This window comes from Acipenser ruthenus, chromosome 5 (genome assembly GCF_902713425.1).
Source record: "Acipenser ruthenus chromosome 5, fAciRut3.2 maternal haplotype, whole genome shotgun sequence".
NCBI lineage: Eukaryota > Metazoa > Chordata > Actinopteri > Acipenseriformes > Acipenseridae > Acipenser > Acipenser ruthenus.
Genome location: NC_081193.1, coordinates 9865487 through 9886715, shown reverse-complemented (window position 1 = coordinate 9886715; position 21229 = coordinate 9865487). Strand labels below are relative to the sequence as shown.

General features: G+C 39.9%; 1 protein-coding gene across 1 annotated transcript; it reads left to right on the top strand.

Moving 5' to 3' along the window:
- The first annotated feature begins 9227 nt into the window (after nucleotides 1-9227).
- Nucleotides 9228-20467, top strand: LOC117402435 (ornithine decarboxylase-like). The gene is made up of 11 exons (XM_034003565.3): nucleotides 9228-9360; nucleotides 15579-15734; nucleotides 15949-16122; nucleotides 16445-16617; nucleotides 17366-17500; nucleotides 17770-17851; nucleotides 18225-18308; nucleotides 18469-18616; nucleotides 18719-18834; nucleotides 18926-19140; nucleotides 19892-20467. The coding sequence occupies exons 2-11, from the start codon at nucleotides 15633-15635 to the stop codon at nucleotides 20028-20030; spliced, it is 1368 nt and encodes a 455-aa protein (XP_033859456.3). The 5' UTR covers nucleotides 9228-9360; nucleotides 15579-15632; the 3' UTR covers nucleotides 20031-20467.
- The last annotated feature ends 762 nt before the right edge of the window (nucleotides 20468-21229 follow it).

The following is a 21229-nucleotide window of genomic DNA, read 5'->3' as shown; positions in this document are numbered from 1 at the left end:
AATACTGGGAGCAGAGAGAGTGAGGAGAGAGAAAACAGTTAAGAACAATTGCTATATGTAAATATACTTGTTTCTGTTTATTTGTTTGGACAACGCACCCTTTTGTTTTGTGTTTTGTTTGTTTAAATCTTTTGGTTTATTTAGTTAATAAAATCAGCTGAACGCCGTTGCATTCAGTTTCACCCGCCCATCCATCGTTTTGGTTTCTGTTACTTCCTGGTCCGTGATGTCACCACACCTCACCACTGCAAGCCATCCTGCCACAGGGAGCCAGTGGCGCGAGCGGAGTAGTGGAGTAGCGTGGGCGAAGCGAGGCAGAGAGAACACCAGGCGGGCAGCAGAGTTCTGGATGAGCTGGAGCGGACGGGTGGCGGACGCAGGGAGGCCAGCCAGGAGGGAGTTGCAGTAGTCTAGGCGGGAGAGTACCAGGGCCTGGACCAGGAGCTGGGTAGCATAGTTGGTGAGGAAGGGTCGGATTCTTCGGATGTTGCTCAGGAAGAATCGGCAAGTGTGTGCCAGGGTGGAGATGTGATGGGAATAAGAGAGGCAGCGGTCCAGGGTGACTCCAGGTTCTTAGCTGAGGAGGAGGGAGAGAGTGTGGTAGATTCCAGAGGAACTGAGATAGAGAGATCAGAGGAGGGGGAAGAGGAGGTAAAGAAAAGGAGGTCAGATTTAGAGAGGTTGAGTTTGAGGTGATGCGAGTGCATCCAGGAGGAAATAGCAGACAGACAGGTAGAGATACGGGAGGAGATGGTGGAGTCAGAGGTGGGGAAGGAGAGGAAAATCTGAGCATCATCAGCATAGAAATGGTATGAGAAACCATAGGATGCGATGAGGGGGCCCAGGGAGCGGGTGTAGAGAGAGAACAGGAGAGGACCCAAGACTGACCCTTGGGGGACTCCAGTTAAGAGAGGGTGAGGTGTGGAGGTTGCTCCACGCCAGGTTACCTGGTAAGTGCGGTTGGAGAGGTAGGAGGAGAACCAGGCCAGAGCAGTGCCAGAGATCCCTAGGTCAGCAAGAGATGATAGTAGAATAGAGTGATCAACAGTGTCAAAGGCAGCAGAGAGGTCGAGGAGAATTAGGACAGAGGAGAGAGAGTGAGTTGGTGACAGACAGGAGGGCGGTTTCAGTGGAGTGAGCAAAACGGAAGCCAGATTGGAGAGGGTCAAGCAGAGAGTGGTTGGACAGGAAAGCAGAGAGCTGGCGGTGTACAGTCCGCTCGAGGGTTTTGGAGAGGAAGGGTAGGAGGGAGACAGGACGGTAGCTCTGGAGGGAGGTGGGGTCGAGGGTAGGTTTTTTGAGGAGGGGAGTGATCGAGGCTTTTTTGAAGGCAGAGGGAAAGATACCAGAAAGTAGAGAGGTGTTGAGGAGGGAGGAGATGAAGGGGAGTGGAGCAGGAGCAGCAGCTTGAAAGAGGTGAGTGGGGAGGGGGTCCAAGGCACACGTGGTGGGTTTGTGACCCTGGAGCAGGGAGGAGAGGTCAGAGTCTGAGAGGGGCAAGAAGGTGGAGAAGGAGGGCGAGTAAGTAGGGGATGTAGTGGGTGTAGGGGTTGGAGCAGGAGGGGGTGCGGGGGAGGGAGAGGTGTTAAAGAGTTTGCGGATATCTGAGATTTTAGAAGAGAAGAAGGAGGCAAAGTCATCAGAGGAGATAGAGGAGGGAGGAGGAGGGGGGGAGGGTTTAGGAGGGAGGAGAAGGTAGAGAATAGTTTACATGGGTTGTTAGTGGAGGCTTGGATTACAGATTGGAAATAAGCACATTTAGCAGAGGAGAGAGTAGAGGAGAAGGAGGAGAGGAGAGTGCGGTAAAGGTCTAGGGCAGCAGGGAGTTTGGTTCTCTTCCATTTTTTTTCAGCAGATCGCAGTGTGATTCTTGCCGAGCGGAGCGCAGAGGAGAGCCAGGGATGGGGAGGGGAGGGGCGAGCAGGTCGGGAGGTGAGGGGACAGAGGGAGTCGAGGGAGAAGGTGAGTGAGGAGAAGAGGGTGGAGGTAACAGAGTCTACGGAGAGTTGTGAAAAGGAGTCGATAGGAGGGAGGTGAGAGAGAGCAGTGGAGGCAAGGACAGAGGGGGAGAGAGAGCGGAGGTTACGGCGAGAGGTGACAGTGGGGGTAGGAGGAGCAGGGAGAGGGGAGAGAGACAGAGAAAAAGAGATGAAATAGTGATCAGAGAGGTCCAGGGGGGTGACAGAGAGGGTGGAGTGGCAGCAGGCCCTGGAGAAGGTGAGGTCCAGTTGACGGCCAGCTTTGTGGGTAGGAGGGGACGGAGAGAGACAGAAGTCGAAGGAGTGAAGGAGAGGGAGGAATCCAGCAGAGTGGCTGGGGTTGGAGAGATGGATGTTGAAGTCACCCAACAGGACAATCGGGGTAGACAGAGAGGGGAGGGAGGAGAGTAGATAGTCGAGTTCATCCAGAAAGTGAGTGAGAGGCCCAGGGGGGCGGTACAGAACAATGAGCAGGAGCTGACAGGGAGAGGTTAGTTGGACTGCATGAAATTCAAAGGTATTGACAGAGAGTGAGGTGAGATCGGAGGGGACAGAAAAGAGTAAGGAGGGAGAGAGGAGAAGACCCGTCCCACCTCCCCGTCCAGTGAGACGCGGGGTATGGGACAGGACGTAGAGAGAGGACAGGGCAGCAGGAGTAACAGTGTTATCAGGGGACAGCCAGGTTTCAGTGAGAGCAAGGAAATCGAGCGAGAGGTGGGAGGCAAAGGCAGATATGAAATCAGCTTTGTTAGCAGAAGAGTGACATTTCCAGAGTGCACCAGAGAGTGTGCGGGAGGTGGGGAGAGGCAGAGAAATGAGGTTAGAGGGGTTGGAGGAGCAGCAGCGGAGGGAGGGCAGAGGACGAGGACGGGAGGACAGAACAGGGATGTGAGAGACTGTCATAACAGGACAAGCAGGACAAAAGGCACAGTAGGAGCAGTAGGGTGGAGGGTACAGACCTGACTAGTAGATAGCTTCTTCTAGAGCCCCGTTAGGTTTGGATCTATTGGAACAGCGTCTCAGCGCAGGCCTCCCCTTGTTGGACTCCCACAGCTAGACTCCTGGCTCTTTTGTTGAGGCTCTTCTGTTTGCTGGCGCTTCTTGCTGGCGCAGAAATAGGCTGCTTAATATATAAAAAACAACTGCGTGGCAAAAGAACCAACTAAACTGCGTGGAAACCAATCAGATAGCAAATCAACTTCTATTCAATTAAACCACTCACCTGGTACTAATCACACACCAACTCAGCTAATTCAAACACCACCTTACAAAGTTACCAAATGTAGTTAATTAAAAATTACTTGAAGCAGGAACTTGCCTATCTGCCTCAGTCCCTGGTTCCTGTAGACTGACCACTATTATATGCCCACCCTTAAATGGGTTCCACCTCACTTTGCAAGGAGACTGGCACAACTGCTAACTGCTCTATTGACAATACTTTTACACACTTCAAAAGGGGATCACACCACTACAGGAGGCTGTGTGGAGACCAATCCAAATGCAAACAACTCTCTACTATTTATATTACTGGAAAGTTCTAGAAGTTACTCCAAGTTTACTCAGCACTGAATCTATCTGGAATGTTCTGGAAAATAGGTAAATTTCAAAATATCACTGTCCTGGTCACAAAAGCAAAGTTTGTGGGGAATAATAGCCATTTTCTATACTTTTGAGGCATAAGCAATTAGGAAATAACACTTACTACCCAGGAACCAAAAAAAAATAAAAAATTGTTACACGGTGTTATGGCTTCCAGTAGACTTTTGTGATATCATTTTGTAGTTTCTTTGAGTACATGATGTTAAATAAAATATCTAAATTATGTTCATATAGTTTTTGTCTTTAAATTATCTCAATACTAAAATTCTAGGCGATGCAAAACTGTTGGACATAACTGTAAGTTCAGTCACATCCAGCAGGTAAAGAAGATTGGTGATATATATTGACATGGAGTTTTCAAGATATTAGAAGTTCTGAAGAGACCAGGACCTCAAATAGAGTAAGACATCTTGTAAGTATGGAGTTACTTTAACTGGAAAAAAACAGTTCAGCTCATCCAACAGGACCTCATTAGATTGAAGCCGGTTGATCTCACAAGTCAAAGTTCAGGACTGCCAGCAATGCACCATTTGGAACTGACAGATCTCAATAGCTTCTTCACATATCTCCCCCGGGGGTCTACAGGACAGTGCCGATCCCTCATTGATTCTGTAATGTGTTTCAATGATCAGGTTAATGACTTTTAAAATGTGCACTACCATCCATTATTGGGACACCAGTCAGGTCAGAGGCCAGAAATGTTTTATCACCACAGGTGGGTTTGCCTTTTACTTCAAGTGCCATCTTTGGTACGTTTTGTAAATTGCACGTGATATTGCCTTCTATTTCTGATGTAAAGAACTGGATACTGTATTCTAGCTCATTGCACTTGTGACTGACTCAGTGGGGTTCAGATGCTGGCCGATGTCCCTGCAATGTCACATCATCTTGGGATTTCAGTTTCCACTTTCCCTCTGGAGTTTCTGTTTGCAGAACTCCCAGGATATATGATATTTTTTTGTTTGTTTTTGTTTTATGGTATTTTTTTTTTTATCACATTCCGGCACCAAGGCTAAAATGACAAAAACTCTGTGTACTTAAAATGCAAAGTTAAGGAGCTACATAAGGTTAGTTGTACAACACAAGAGAAGGGTAAGTCAGCTTTGATGCTGCAGCTGGTTTCTCCATAGTCTCCTGACAGAACCAGCTGTCACCTGTGTCTAATATCAGGAAATTGCCCAATGGCGCATTACTCTTTCCCAACACAATTCCCGAGCTTCCTTCGGGTATTGGATTGGAAAGCTTCTGTGTTCAAACTGTACACTGAAAAATAATAGATTTGGACATGTGTCTATATACCACTTTGCTGTGTAATTGAGAAGGTAAAACAATTTCAGTTGCAATTTTTAAGTCAAGATTGAAAACCTATTTCTATGATCTATTGTTTCCATTTTAATCTGACTGTCATTTTAATTTTAATTTTTTTATTGTTTTGCTGTTTTTATTGGTCTTCTATATTTTTTATGCACTAGTTTCATTATTTTATGGTTTTTGCAATTTTATTGTTGATGTTTTGAACTGTTGTCTTCTGTTAAGCGCCTTGATATGACTCTGCCATGAAAAGCGCCATATAAATAAAGTTTGATTTGATTTGATTTGTTGCTCATTCAGTGAACTGCCAATTCAATGGCATATCTCCTTGACCCAATGATATCAAGGAAAATGATTTTGCATTTAGCATGTATTCTTTTTGCAGTCTTTGTTATCTGTCATTTCTGGATTCATTTTAGAACCAAGTGGATTATTTTGTGAGAGGCATTCATTTGGTAAAATACATGCTGATGTACATTATTAATCCCTCTTGTTTCCTAGCCCAATTAGTTTGGGCAATCATTTCGACCTGCGCTACTCTCTTGGGTTTCAATGGGCCATGCTTTCACAAGTTACACCTTAAGTAGTCTGGTGAGTGGAATTAAAGGATGAAGGGCCAACTGGTCAGCTTGAAGGTTCTCAGTACCTTTATGACCAGAGGCATGGAATGACTGTAGTCAAGTTAGACTCCCTTCCGTTCCATGGCTTACCATAGAACCCCTTTCATCTAAGGCAGTAGTATGAGGCGTTAATAGTACTAACCTAACAGATGCCTTTATTATTTTGAGTAGCTATTATAGATCAAGGGCAGCTTCCTTACCAAAATTCAAAATGTATTTTGTATATCCTGCTTTATTATGTGCTTGATTAACATACAATTTCCATTTCAATTGTCATTGGGAGTCAACTCGGCTCTACTGAAATCCAGTTTCCTGGGAACAAGTGCCCATGTGACCATCAACAATAAGTATTTAATGGCTCCAAACTCTTCAGTCTGAGCTAAGATAGGCCAAAGATGAGAGTACAATGAGTATGCCAATGTAAAAGCTGATGCCGCACAGGGTGCCTGTTGAGTTGAGCACTGCCAAGTGTACAAAGAAAGAGACACAGTGCTGCTGTCACTGCAAACAGTGATGGGAGAACTCTGCTCTCAGGTACTCAGTGTACATTCCATGCACTTTAGCAAAGTAAGGTCTTTGTTTCTGAAATCCATCAATTGAAATGATTCGAGTGCTGTAGACACTGTACAGCACATGCACATTACTTCTACATACAGTATAATGATCAAATAAATTATGTTGTGTAGGTTTAATTTTGAGGTGTACGGTTCCATTTGTTTTTTAAAAAGTACGGTTGGTATGGTACCTTATGAACCACAGTGACAAGAACAGATCTTTGGGTATTTCATGTAAAAATGTATAGCGTTTTACAATGGATTTTGCTTTCAGCTTTACTTTTAGAATGACAAAGTGTCAAGATTTCAGTTGATCTTAGAATCCCCTGTTCTACCAGTCAGACAAGTGTGTCATAAGCACACTGTCTACTTTCTAATGAAGGACAAACTGTGGAAGAAATGCTAAATATTTTTTTTTAAGACAGCAACTTTAACTGAGCAAAATAGAACACATTTTATTTAAAAGGAAAATTGCTTTTGGTAAAGTACTTTTTTTTTTATTGTTGTTTTGTAGCCAAACATGCAGAGGATAAATACCGATACCTAAAATGTGGATGAGCATTCCATTTGCACCAGAAAGCAATGCTGATTAACAAAATACTAATTTAAACTTAAAAAATTAAAACAAAAGTTGACTGGAGTCCAACCCAGGTTTCTGGTTTCTTCCTTATTTAAAGTATTCAGTTAGGTCTATTTGATTAATCTAAATAGAGAAAGAACTAAATGCTGCCATTTGGGGGTGGGGAGGACGGGGGGCGGGGGTTGTGCTGGTGGTGGTAGAAAACAACATTGCCTGATTTGAAGTAGTCTGAAAATTGTTCATTGTGGGATTATTGTCGAGCTGTATTATGATCTTTGTGTTAAAAAAAAAATATATACATTTTTTAGGAATTTAAAAATGTACTTTATTTATAAGCAAATTCCACTAATAAACTTCACTTGAGTCATAATAACAAGGATTACTAAAACACACATGACGCATGATTCCTCTTTACAGCAGCACTGAAGTTTACCAGCACGATTCGACTAGTCCTAATGGCTGTTGTGTAACTATAAACACTGGAGATGAACTTTGTGGAAAGGGTTTTTGAGAATACGGGGGAGGGTTCTGGTTTTTTCCAGTATGCTCATGGAATGTAAATGACTCAGTTTGCGTGTAAGTGCTGCTTTGAACAAAATATGGTATTGTATTGAAAGGAGTCACGTTACAGAGGGAAGATTACTAGGGAAACAGTAATAACTCTCAACCTTAAACTACCTCTGTTCTCCAGATATCATTTTTTATTATTGCCAATAAAACTGGAAGAAAACATTAATCTGAAACCACTGTTTAAGCATGGACTCTCTCTTGACACACTGGCACATGTCTTTGTGAGGTGTCCTTGAAAGCATTATCTGTGGCCAGTGTGTTTCCTTAGAAAATAACAATGCAGGAAGGTAGATAAGAACTGTAGAAATGGCCCTAGAGATGTTTTTTAGTGGATTATCCTGGTGCAGTATAACATAAAGTTAAGTCTGCTATATCGTGTTGTTTTGTGTGGTATTGACTACAACTTTACTAAATATATATCATTTTTCAACTTCTATGCAATTCTCAAACGAACAAGAAAAGGACCACACCTAACCTGGCCTTTTGAATATGGTAAATCCATGCAAGTCTTTCTTCTCGTTTGGAAAGATAATATTCTGAAATACAAGGCAGCCTTGTCTTCAGCAAGATCAGCTTATTACTCAAACCTAATAGAAACAAACAAACAAAATCCATGTTTTCTATTCAAAACAATAGCCAAACTAACTAATCAACAGAAATAACTCTCTCTGGGTGCACTACCTTCAGCTAGCAGCGATGATTTTATTAACCATTTCAACAAAAAAACAAATGATATAAGAAGTCACATTTCTAATACTACTGACAACTTAAACAGGCTGCTCAGCAATAAAGACACACTGATTTGCTGGGGGGCTTGCTTTATCAGACCACACCTTTGATTCTTTCCTTTTAATCAATCAACCAGATCTTAATGACCTAATTGGTAAGACTAAAAACAACACATGTGATTTGAACCCCATTCCTACTAAATTGTGTGACATACAGTACATACACAGGGCCTCCATATATCCATAGATTCCTAAGTATACATACAAATGTGGAATCCATGTACATACAGGTGTGCCTTGATGACACCTCTGCTGCTGGAGATATGCAGAGAGGTAATAAATACTAGTGAAAAGAGTCCTTCTGTACTTTATAAGGTTATAATATAAGGCTATGCCATGGGATTCGCTAGGCTCCGCCTTCCCCTGCAAGGTGTTGGTGCTTCCTGTCACAGCAATGCAATTTGTGGCATTTTATCCAGTTAGAACTGGCCTGAGACATTATTATCTAGCCAATAGGTATGTTCTTTTATTCAGGAAGATTCAGAAACATTTGCTTTTTTTGACTGGTTTAAAAAATAAATGTGGTTACATTTTGCCTGGTTACTTCCAAGATGTGGCAAGGTGTTGCAAAAATATCTGGAAGCTCTGTGTGTGTGTGTGTGTTATGGAGGAGCACGTGGGGCGCGCAGTGAGCTAATATGTTTCAACTTGCCAAACGGTTAACTCTGGAGTACGTCACCAAATATATATATATATATATATATATATATATATATATATATATATATATATGTGCTTATTTAGTTTAAATTTGTAGGGAAATGGTGTCATTTAGCTGATTTTCTGGACCGTCTTGGGTGGAACTTCAGGAGATGACCTGGCAACACTGCTTTGTTAGTGACACTGATTAATTTGGTTCATTATTATTATTATTATTATTATTATTATTATTATTATTTATTTATTTATTTATTTATTTATTTATTTATTTATTTATTTATTAGCAGACGCCCTTATCCAGGGCGACTTACATTCATAAACAAAAATACATTTCAAGAATCACAGTACAAGTATTAATACAATTAAGAGCAAGATAAAATACAATGACTTCGGTTCTAGCAAGTACAAGTATATGACAAAACACAATTAAATAACAGAGCAGATAACAGTGTCAGTGATAGTTACATCAGGATATGATTAAATACAAAATACTACAGATTAAACACTTGGCAGATTACAGTACTCTGAAGTACAGGATTAAATGCAGTAAAATAGGGAGCAGATAAGAGCAAATAAAGCACATTTAAGGAAGAGTGATAAGTGGCCAGAGGGAAAAGAGGAGGTCTACAGGTGCTGTCTGAAGAGGTGAGTCTTGAGGAGTCTTGAGCTGAAGCGTCATTCCCATCACCACTTTTTAAGGTAAGTCTTTTTTTTCAGTTTGCTTTTTCCAAGGCTTAACTGTGTTTTGTACGGAACCCCTAAAGTGACACTGGTGGAAATTTGTGGTGGGCGAACAGAGGGTGATCGGGTTCTGCCCCTATGAAAAGGACAGTGTGTGAGAATCGTGAACGCAGCCGTTGAGATCGATGTAAGATTATTCCGGTAATCGTCAATTGCAAAACAAATATATTTTTTAATACAACTTTATGTCCACTACACGTCTGTCTTAAAATATTTAAGTATGTTTGATTAGTTTTACTTTTACAAAGCTCTAAAGTCTGTACATATCGCAAAATACATTGAAAACAGTATTAATTGCAATAATAATTTCTCTAAATATTATCACAAAATGCCATTCATTGGATTGCACAATTCACCTGGATTACATTCGGCACAAAAAGGCGTATCTCGTGCGCACGATTTATCTGGGGCAGGTTTTTCAAAATTTTTAATCTGGATCAAAGTTATGCAGATTTTGTACTCCTATATTTTGTGATCGAGATTACTTTTATCTGGATAATTTTGATCCGTTTTTTTCAGAAAATGTCACTGCTGGATTACATTTGTCCAGATAACAAATGATCACTATTAAATCAAGTTTTTTGAATAGGCTCTTAATAGTTTTTTTTTTTTTGAGAGGCCTTATTTATGATATAATCTAATTTAACAAAATAAATAAGATCGTGGTAATAATGATTAATACACAACTTTGTTTACTTTATTTTATATTATTATTATTATATTTTTTTAACAAAATCTAAAACACTTTTAATGTTAGTGCACATATACCGCGTGCAAATATTGGTTATTTTATGTATGCCTACTTAGCAGAAATTAAATAACTAAATCTAAATTCAATAAAAATAACACTTTTGAAAAAAGGATATGTGTTTTTAGATATCTTCATCGTCCTGCTCGTCGGTCGGGAGTCCAGCATCTCAGAAGTGCTTGAGACGTATGTGAAGACTTATGCGTTTGCTTTTTTTTAAATTAAAGCTATACCACTAAATACGTATTTTCCTTTTTGCTTGCATGGATACAAAACTTAAAAAAATATGTAAATATTATATTCTAACACTCTATTTGGACATATAGACTATAGTGCGTGTTTGCTATGACAATTCAAACAATATCGCTGTTCTATGATCATTTAAAAGCTAAATCCACCTCTGCAGTAGGATCACAATAATCCTGGTGTTTTGGGTAAAAGTAATCCTGATCTGATTAAAAATGCGATCAGATTACTTTAACGAAATGTGGATCACAGTAATCCCGGTCGCATTTCGATGTTTTGAAAAACCCCAATTGCACAATGTAATCCAGATCAAACGCGGAAATCGGATTAACAAAATGTTGAAAAACCGGCCCCTGGTGAGCACGAGTTAGTATCTTGCTGACTGCTAGACACGTCTCGGTGGATAGGTTAGGAGACAGTCAGCGGATTTTCTGCATGGCATATGCAAAACGGGTGTGCTTTAGCGAGTGAAAGCTATTTTACCACAATGAACGTCTTCATGATAAGAAGTAAATTGAATCATGTGTGAGTCGCAGTGATTTGCGAATTATGAGACCAACTGCCGCCACATTCGAGCCCGATCCAGTTTTTGTTCTGAGAAAGTGGGTGCAACTGCAGCGTAAAATTACTGTTCATCTACCCAAGTGACAGTATTGCAAACTGAGAAAGAAATTACAAAAGAAGAGAACATCAAATGAGGCTGTAATAATAATAATAATAATAATAATAATAATAATAATAATAATAATAATAATAATAATAATAATAATAATAAGCACAGTACTAGCAGTATCAGATCACGTGATCTGAGCACGGGTTTTAATTGGGGGAGCCCAGACAGTTTTTTTCATCAGACAAGACTCCGTTATAAACTCCTATCACTATCGCAAAGACAGGTGTAGTCTGAGCCCTGGTTTTAATTGGAGCAGCAATTGGTCATTTATTTAATTTTAGCAAATTAAGTCTATATAGGACGTGCTTGATTTGTGTCTGCCTTTCACCTGCCCTAAAAACTTTGTTTAGAAAATATTTTATGCAAAGTATGTTAGTGAGGTGGTCTTGAAATCGAAATGCTATATTAATGTTGTGTATGGCCAGTGGAGAAAATACTTTTTAGAGCCAAATTGGGGTAAACCTGTTTAGACTGGACTTGTAGATCTCTTGATCTACCCCTCCTACTAATATGCACTGGACTTCCCTGATCTAAGGAACACATTGCTGGATCCTCAGCTAATGCACTATCCTAGCACAACTATTAAGTTATTGTAGATATAACTTGTTGTAATCCTAACTTGCTGCATCCTATTTCATAGTGCATTTTAGTAGTAGTATTTGCACTTACTGTAAACCCCTAAAACCACCCCTAGCTATGCAACTATATATATATATATATATATATATATATATATATATATATATATATATATATATATAGACGTGCTCAGATTTGTTGGTACCCTTACAGCTCATTGAAATAATGCTTCATTCCTCCTGAAAAGTGATGACATTAAAAGCTATTTTATCATGTATACTTGCATGCCTTTGGTATGTCATAGAATAAAGCAAAGAAGCTGTGAAAAGAGATGAATTATTGCTTATTCTACAAAGATATTCTAAAATGGCCTGGACACATTTGTTGGTACCCCTTAGAAAAGATAATAAATAATTGGATTATAGTGATATTTCAAACTAATTAGTTTCTTTAATTAGTATCACACATGTCTCCAATCTTGTAATCAGTCATTCAGCCTATTTAAATGGAGAAAAGTAGTCACTGTGCTGTTTGGTATCATTGTGTGCACCACACTGAACATGGACCAGAGAAAGCAAAGGAGAGAGTTGTCTGAGGAGATCAGAAAGAAAATAATAGACAAGCATGGTAAAGGTAAAGGCTACAAGACCATCTCCAAGCAGCTTGATGTTCCTGTGACAACAGTTGCAAATATTATTAAGAAGTTTAAGGTCCATGGAACTGTAGCCAACCTCCCTGGGTGCGGCCGCAAGAGGAAAATCGACCCCAGAGTGAACAGAAGGATAGTGCGAATGGTAGAAAAAGAACCAAGGATAACTGCCAAAGAGATACAAGCTGAACTCCAAGGTGAAGGTACGTCAGTTTCTGATCGCACCATCCGTTGCTTTTTGAGCGAAAGTGGGCTCCATGGAAGAAGACCCAGGAGGACTCCACTTTTGAAAGAAAAACATAAAAAAGCCAGACTGGAATTTGCTAAAATGCATATTGACAAGCCACAATCCTTCTGGGAGAATGTCCTTTGGACAGATGAGTCAAAACTGGAGCTTTTTGGCAAGTCACATCAGCTCTATGTTCACAGACGAAAAAATGAAGCTTTCAAAGAAAAGAACACCATACCTACAGTGAAACATGGAGGAGGCTCGGTTATGTTTTGGGGCTGCTTTGCTGCGCCTGGCACAGGGTGCCTTGAATCTGTGCAGGGCACAATGAAATCTCAAGACTATCAAGGCATTCTGGAGCGAAACGTACTGCCCAGTGTCAGAAAGCCCTGTCTCAGTCGCAGGTCATGGGTCCTCCAACAGGATAATGACCCAAAACATACAGCTAAAAGCACCCAAGAATGGATAAGAACAAAACATTGGACTATTCTGAAGTGGCCTTCTATGAGTCCTGATCTGAATCCTATCGAACATCTATGGAAAGAGCTGAAACTTGCAGTCTGGAGAAGGCACCCATCAAACCTGAGACAGCTGGAGCAGTTTGCTCAGGAAGAGTGGGCCAAACTACCTGTTAACAGGTGCAGAAGTCTCATTGAGAGCTACAGAAAACGTTTGATTGCAGTGATTGCCTCTAAAGGTTGTGCAACAAAATATTAGGTTAGGGGTCCCATCATTTTTGTCCATGGCATTTTCATTTGTTTTATTATTTACAATATTATGTTGAATAAAAAATCAAAAGCAAAGTCTAATTTCTATTAAATATGGAATAAACAATGGTGGATGCCAATTACTTTTGTCAGTTTCAAGTTATTTCAGAGAAAATTGTGCATTCTTCGTTTTTTGTGGAGGGGTACCAACAAATTTGAGCACGTCTGTATATATATATATATATATATATATATATATATATATATATATATATATGCACAATGAAAATGCAACAGTCACAGTTTTACATCAATAGCTCATTGGACACATACATAATGTTTACATTTTAAATAGTGAGCAGATAGATTTGTTGATTGTTTGAGTAGTAGTGTTCCTTGGGATAACAAAATACTGAGCTCAATTCATGTGATTTCATAAAAACGCCAGGTGGTCAGTGTTTGGTATTTAAGTTGAGTTAAATTTGCCAAAATGAGTTGATTAAGAATCTGTATAAATAGCCATTCAAAAAGACATGATTTTAATTAATGCAAGAACAGCGAAAAATATGACTATTCCCAGCTTGAGTAATGAAGATCGCCTGGTTGCGATCGGCATGATTGAAGGCGGCATGTCTGAGAGAAGCTGCCCGGAGAATGAAATGTTCTGCTTCAACAATCAGCAGACTAGTCCAGAGAAACCATGAAACCGGCTCTGTGAAGGTCAGGCCACGTCCTGGAAGGCAGAGGGTCACCACACCAGCCCAGGACTGTCAGATCCGACTAATCCATCTGCGTAATCGTTTTTCAGACTGCAGTGGCTACAGCATGAGAAATTCCAGGAAGAAATAACCCGCACATCAGCAGAATAACTGTAGCTCGCTGTCTGCATGAAAATGATTTGCATGCTCGGAGGCCATTCAGGGGTAACATGTTGACAGCTGAGAGATGAAATCACCATCTTCTGTGGGCCAGAGAACATCTCAGGTGCTGGCAGAGAGCGTGGTGGAGTGTTTTATTTGCAGATGAATGCCATTTTGCCCTTGACAGATCTGACAGAAGACAACGTGTGTGGAGACGTTGTGGTGAGCGTCATGCTGACTGTTGCGTTGTTCAAGCCAACTGGTGGGGCGATGGAAGTGTGATGATGTGGGGAGGAATTTAACACAAGAACTCCTTTGGTGTAGATTGAGGGCAACCTTACTGCTCAGCGATACATTGACGAAGTCCTTGAGGCAACAGTTTTTCCATTCCTGCAAGCCAATCCGGAAGTGTCGATTTTCCAGCAGGACAATGTAAGACCACACAGTGCTAGGATTACAATTGCACAACTTAAAGAAAACAATTTAAAGGTCTTACCATGACCATCTTTTTTTCCTGACCTGAGTCCAATAGAACATCTGTGGGACCAAATCGCCAGTGCCATCCACAGGAGACAACCGCGACCAGCCAACCTTTGCTAGCTGACTGCAGCTGCACAGGAAGAGTGGCGGAACATCCCACAGCAGTCTATCCAGAGGCTGATCAGGTCTATGTGTCAACGCTGCCAGGATTGTGTTAATGATCAGGGAGGTCATACCCGATACTAACTTTATAATATTTTAATTTTGATAGTGTGTCACGTTTTATACTGAAAACGTATCATGATCCTTTGATCTGTATTTTTATTCACATTTTCTTTGATTTGGTTTGATATCTATGTTTAAAATATTTGATTAAATCCATTAGACCTGAGTGTTGCGTTTCTTCAACGTAAAAAAAACAAGCTCCTTAGTGCAGAGCACTAACTAAACCTTTTTGTTATCTTTTAACTACCCCTTTCTACAATTCAGACAGCTAAGCTGTTTACTAACAAAACAAATCACAACTTAAACCAGGCAATACTAGTCATACTGTAAATCTGATGGAATATTGCTTCCCCCAGGTAGAACACCAATCTTCAACATATTTCCAGCACACACAGGTCTCTCCGTGGGTCGTAGCCCTTACACAGCTCCGTTTGGAAAAAAACATCCTCTTTTACATCTGCCTAATTGGAGACAGGTGAAAACCATTGTCTCAAAATGGTCGACCCTCTGGGAATTGTAGTCTTCTCTGACATTGGCAGTCAGAGACTACAATGTACTTGTGTGACACAAATTCAGTGGAGAGGATACAGGCGCTTATATATATATATATATATATATATATATATATATATATATATATATATATATATATATATATATATATATATATATATATATATATATATATATATATATATATATATATATTAATTATGTGTATAATTTTAATTATGTGTATGTGTGTGTGCATTTTAACATTCCCTTTTCCCCTCTCTACAGTTTGTTGCATTGGTCTGAATTGGTAGATCTCCAGTCATATTCAAGAACATAAACATGAACAGCTTCAGCACTGCTGGTTTTGACTTCACTTTCCTTGATGAAGGCTTCTGTGCCAGAGATATTGTGGAACAAAAAATAAATGAGGTCTTCCTTTCGGTAAGTGTGAATGTGTTGTAAGGATGTGGGATGTCTTAAATGCTTAAGCATATGGGTTATTTCAACTTTCACAATTAAAATTGTGAAACCCTTCAATGAAGTTACAATATTAAATGTTAAAACTGTAAACTGTTAACACCCTAATGTTTGCATCTCCTGTGTGATTTTGATCAATGTGTAACTATATATTATATATATATTTATTTTTCTCCAGGATGACAAAGATGCCTTTTATGTAGCGGACCTCGGTGATGTTATTAAGAAGCACATGCGATGGACACGCGCCCTTCCTCGTGTGACTCCATATTATGCTGTGAAATGTAATGACAGCAAAGCTGTAGTGATGACCCTTGCTTCCCTGGGTGCTGGATTTGATTGTGCAAGCAAGGTACATGGACTGTTTGAATACTAATGCAAATAACAATCTCAATTGTTTGAAACCGGGTGATCACATACTGTTTAGGTAGTGTAAAGAGAGTATTGGTGTGTGAGCAAGTTTAGTTTAAATAGATGCACTCAAGTTTGTATGAACTTAAAATAGTATTGATGAACTAGCATTTTTGTACTCGTGATATGCTATAAATCAATCTTCTAAACCATAAAATGAGTGACTAAGCCTTTGTCCAGGAATGTGTAGACATTCCTGCTGTTCTACTGCCTGAAATGTGTACACTGTTCTGAATTGACAACTTCAGTTCTCTGTTTTGCAGAATGAAATTCAGCTGGTCCAGAGCACTAGTGTTTCTCCTGAGCGGATCATTTATGCTAACCCTTGCAAACAAGTGTCTCAGATTAAATATGCTGCTGCCCATGGTGTCCAGATGATGACATTTGATAGTGAAGTTGAACTTGCGAAAGTTTCAAGAAGCAACAGTAATGCAAAGTAAGTAATTTTTTTAAACATCTCTTCAGTGACTGTAGTGTGTGTGTGTATTCCATATACTTGTCTAATTATATGCAAAAATGTGATTGTGCAAGCAAGGTACATGGACTGTTTGAATACTAATGCAAATAACAATCTCAGTTGTTTGGAACAGGGTGATCACGTACTGTTTAGGTAGTGTAAAGAGTATTGGTGTGTGAGCAAGTTTAGTTTAAATAGATGCACTCAAGTTTGTATTATTTATTTCTTAGCAGATACCCTTATCCAGGGCGACTTACAGTTGTTACAAGATATCACATTATACATTATTTGACATTATACAGATATCACTTTTTTTAACATACAATTACCCATTTATGCAGTTGTGTTTTTACTGGAGCAACCTAGGTAAAGTACCTTGCTCAAGGGTACAACAGCAGTGTCCTCCACCTGGGATTGAACCCACGACCCTCCGGTCAAGAGTGCAGAGCCCTAACCACTACTCCACACTGCTGCCCTGTATAAACTTAGATTTGTATTGCTGTATTGTTAAACTAGTGTTTCTGAATACCATGAAATTTCTGTACTTGTGATATGCTAGAAATCAATTCTCTAACCAGTTGAAGGTGTGAAATGGCTACAATTTACTGCAGTTTTATTCTATAGTAAAATAAACTAATAAATATTGAAGATAGTTAAGACGTGCTTTATTTAATTTTTTTACTATTGCATTTTATTGTCTGTACTAAATTCATGTCCTTAATTTTAGGCTGGTTCTTCGGATTGCCACTGATGACTCCAAAGCAGTGTGCCGTTTGAGTGTGAAATTTGGTGCAACACTTAAATCCTGCAGATTCCTACTTGAGTGTGCCATGGAACTGGGTGTTGACGTTATTGGAGTAAGGTTGGTAACATTCTGTAACTTCAGAATGTTTTTGTTAGCAAATTTACTGTTGGGTCTCAAAATTTACATTGCATAATGAATATATTAAACAAATGTGATTACATTTACTTGAAATTAAATGTTGTTTTCAAAGTATGAATCATCTTTCCTTTTTAAAGAAGTTCATTTAGTGGTATGTTTTGCCCTTCAGTGCTTGTTTCATGAACTGACGTTTAACTAATGAAATGGCTTAAATAATGCCACTACTAACTTGGGGTTTCTCTTTACAGCTTCCATGTTGGCAGTGGCTGTACTGATCCTGAAACGTTCACCCAGGCCATTTCAGATGCTCGTTGTGTCTTTGATATGGGAGTAAGTATTGCAAGCAGTATCTCTGGACAAGAATAAAAAAAAAACATAATGTAAAAAATGTGGTATTATTATTTGTTTATTTAGCAGACACCTTTATCCAAGGCAACTTACAGAGACTAGGGTGTGTGAACTATGCATCAACTGCAGAGTCACTTACAACTATGTCTCACCTGAAAGACGGAGCACAAGGAGGTTAAGTGACTTGCTCAGAGTCACACAATGAGTCAGTGGCTGAGGTGGGATTTGAACCGAGGACCTCCTGATTACAAGCCCTTTTCTTTAACCACTGGACCAGACAGCCACGATGACGTCCTGATCTGTTTAACATTTAATGCATGTTCAGCAACATTCTTATTTCTTATTTTTCCTTTAGGCAGAACATGGGTTCAACATGAATTTGTTGGATATTGGAGGCGGATTCCCTGGCTCGGAAGATGTTAAGATGAATTTTGCAGAGGTAAATGTTCATTCTCAACACCTTAGTAAAGCCATAGTGGTTTACTTTAAAGTAACTGCAAATCTGCCCTCTAATATGAAACATTTCAAATTAGTAACGCCTCATGTCTCCATTTATCAACAGTCAATATATGAAAGATCTAATTTGTGTTTATTTTTAGTTTACTGCTGTGATCAATGCTGCTCTTGACAAATACTTCCCTGTTGAGTCTGGTGTTGGGGTCATTGCTGAACCAGGAAGATACTATGTAGAATCTGCTTATACACTAGCTGTCAATGTCATTGCCAAGAAAGTTGTCTTCAGGGAAGGTAAATATCTCAATATAAAAAAGTGTTTTAAAGATAACCTATAATGTGTGACTGTGTTATAAAGGGGTAAGACTGGCTGAAGTTGTTACTTTAATTTTACAGATGAGGATGATGGTGCTAATGACAGAACTTTGATGTACTACGTTAATGATGGTGTTTATGGGTCATTTAAATGCATCCTGTTGGACCATGTTGATGTAAGACTGGTTCTCCACAAGGTAAGAATTCTAGTTGGCGCTTATCATATTTAGATGTAAATTTTGAACCCATGGAACTTCTGCACTAAATAGTTTTGTTCTGTTTTTTCAGAAACCTAAGCATGATGAGAGATTCTACTCTTGTAGCATTTGGGGACCAACTTGTCATGGTCTGGATCGCATTGTTGAGCTCTGTGACATGCCAGATCTTCAGGTTGGAGACTGGATGCTCTTTGAGAATATGGGAGCCTACACGGTTGCTGCATCTTCCACCTTCAGTGGATTCCAGAAGCCGGATATCCATTATGTGATGTCAAGAACTTCCTGGTTAGTATAGATGACACTTAGCTTTTTAGAATGGTCAGAGCGGCAGTTTCTATGTAGTCTGCCTGTTAAAAAGGCTGCTGCAAGTTAAAAAAAATAAAAATAATAATCTTAGTGAGATGACTCAAATGTTGTGGGGAAACTTAATGCGGATATCTATAACTATTTTAGTATTTTAATATACTTTTAATGATCATTTAATTGACTAACTCTTTCTTGCTGAGAACTGAACTTTTTCAACACATGTAATGTCTGAGAACCTTGTCAAGATAAGCCAAGATATATTCAGGGTCTGTGTTGGATAAAAGAGACAAGGAGAGGGGCCCTTTTTCTGGTCTAAATAGGGTTGCTATGGGGAGTTGATAAGGAGAGGAGGAATACTGGGTTGGGGTTTCAGGCTACATGGGTTACACATATTGTTACACTGTTAAGCTCACTCACAGTCCAACTGTCCAGATTCTAACAGCTAAGCGTTTACTCTGTATTAGAGCGAGTTCATATACTCCAGAGAAATGCACTACTACTATATAATTGTACCCGTATGATAATAATAAAACCTGATTACTGTGATTTGGAATTGCTTGTCGTGCCTGGTGTTTCTACACTCAGGTTATCAATAGTTATTAAGGAAACAGTAGTAGTTTATTTTCTTACAATGCTAGCATGACTCTTTCATTTATGTGTTTTTTTTTTTTTTTTAAACATTAATGTAAAATGTCTCCACTGTGCTAACTGTAATCTCTTGTTTCCTCAGGCAACTGATGCAGCAAATCAAAGAGCAAGGTGGCATTGCTAAAGTTGAGGAGACTGCTTCTAACTCTGTGCCCGTCTCCTGCGCTTGGGAAAGTGGAGTAGAACTTCCTTCAACTTGCTCTTCAACACGTATTGCTTAACCTGCAGACTCTGGCATGGTTTAGTCTGTCCTGATACCTTTGGGCACTACTAGGGACCAGTAACTTCATTTTAATGTTGCCTACATTTAATGTTTTTAAGCCAGTTAATAAAATGCAACAAAATGGATAACTAAGAGGCGGGTCACATTTTATGCTGTTTCTATGGAAAAAAAAATTTTAATTTATTTTTTATTTAAGTACAATAAATGGGAGACAATGAGTGTTTTGTTTCATTTTACTGCACAGAACTACCTCTGGTAGGACAGGTGGCAGACATGTTACAAACATGTTCTTATACCTTTTTATGCACACCTGATTTAATAGTATAAAGCTATTCCATTTCACAATGCATGTATTGTAGAAAGCTGTCTAATTAGCTTCCTGTAAACATTGTTTCTGTGCCAGGAAGCTATACTATAAATTCAGTACTAAACTTGCTGCTGTCTTGTGCTTCTTACCATACTTTCTGGTGGCTCAGTTCTGTGGAATTTTAATTCTCTGCACACTGTCTGTCTGTGTGCTATTATAACCTCACAGAACTTAACCTGGACTGTTTACTTGGCTACAGTCTTATAAGGTGTTGAGCGCAGAGGTGCTTGCCTTCTGTCGATCAGTGTGCTGAAAGAAAAAAATACTTGCCTGTGCCTTATAACTTAATACCCTCTCCGTCACCCCCCTGGACCTCTCTGATCACTATTTAATCTCTTTTTCTCCGTCTCTCCCCTCTCCCCCTGCTCCTCCTACCCCCACTGTCACCTCTCGCCGTAACCGCCGCTCTCTCTCCCCCTCTGTCCTTGCCTCCACTGCTCTCTCTCACCTCCCTCCTATCGACTCCTTCTCACAACTCTCTGTAGACTCTGCTACCTCCACCCTCTTCTCTTCCCTTGACTCCCTCTGTCCCCTCACCTCCCGACCTGCTCGCCCCTCCCCTCCCCATCCCTGGCTCTCCTCTGCGCTCCGCTCAGCAAGAATCACACTGCAATCTGCTGAAAAGAAATGGAAGAGAACCAAACCCTGCTGCCCTAGACCTCTACCACACTCTCCTCTCATCCTTCTCCTCTACTCTCTCTTCTGCTAAATGTACTTATTTCCAATCTGTAATCCAAGCCTCCACTAACAACCCACGTAAACTATTCTCTACCTTCTCCTCCCTCCTAAACCCTCCCCCCTCCTCCTCCCTCCTCTGTCTCCTCTGATGA

What these genes read in the sequence shown, in the direction of transcription:
- LOC117402435 (XM_034003565.3), top strand. Translation starts at nt 15,633, where the DNA reads ATGAACAGCTTCAGCACTGCTGGTTTTGACTTCACTTTCCTTGATGAA. An exon ending in GATTTGATTGTGCAAGCAAG is followed by an intron (nt 16,123 to 16,444) that starts GTACATGGACTG and finishes TCTGTTTTGCAG; the next exon opens with AATGAAATTCAGCTGGTCCA. An exon ending in GTTGACGTTATTGGAGTAAG is followed by an intron (nt 17,501 to 17,769) that starts GTTGGTAACATT and finishes TTCTCTTTACAG; the next exon opens with CTTCCATGTTGGCAGTGGCT.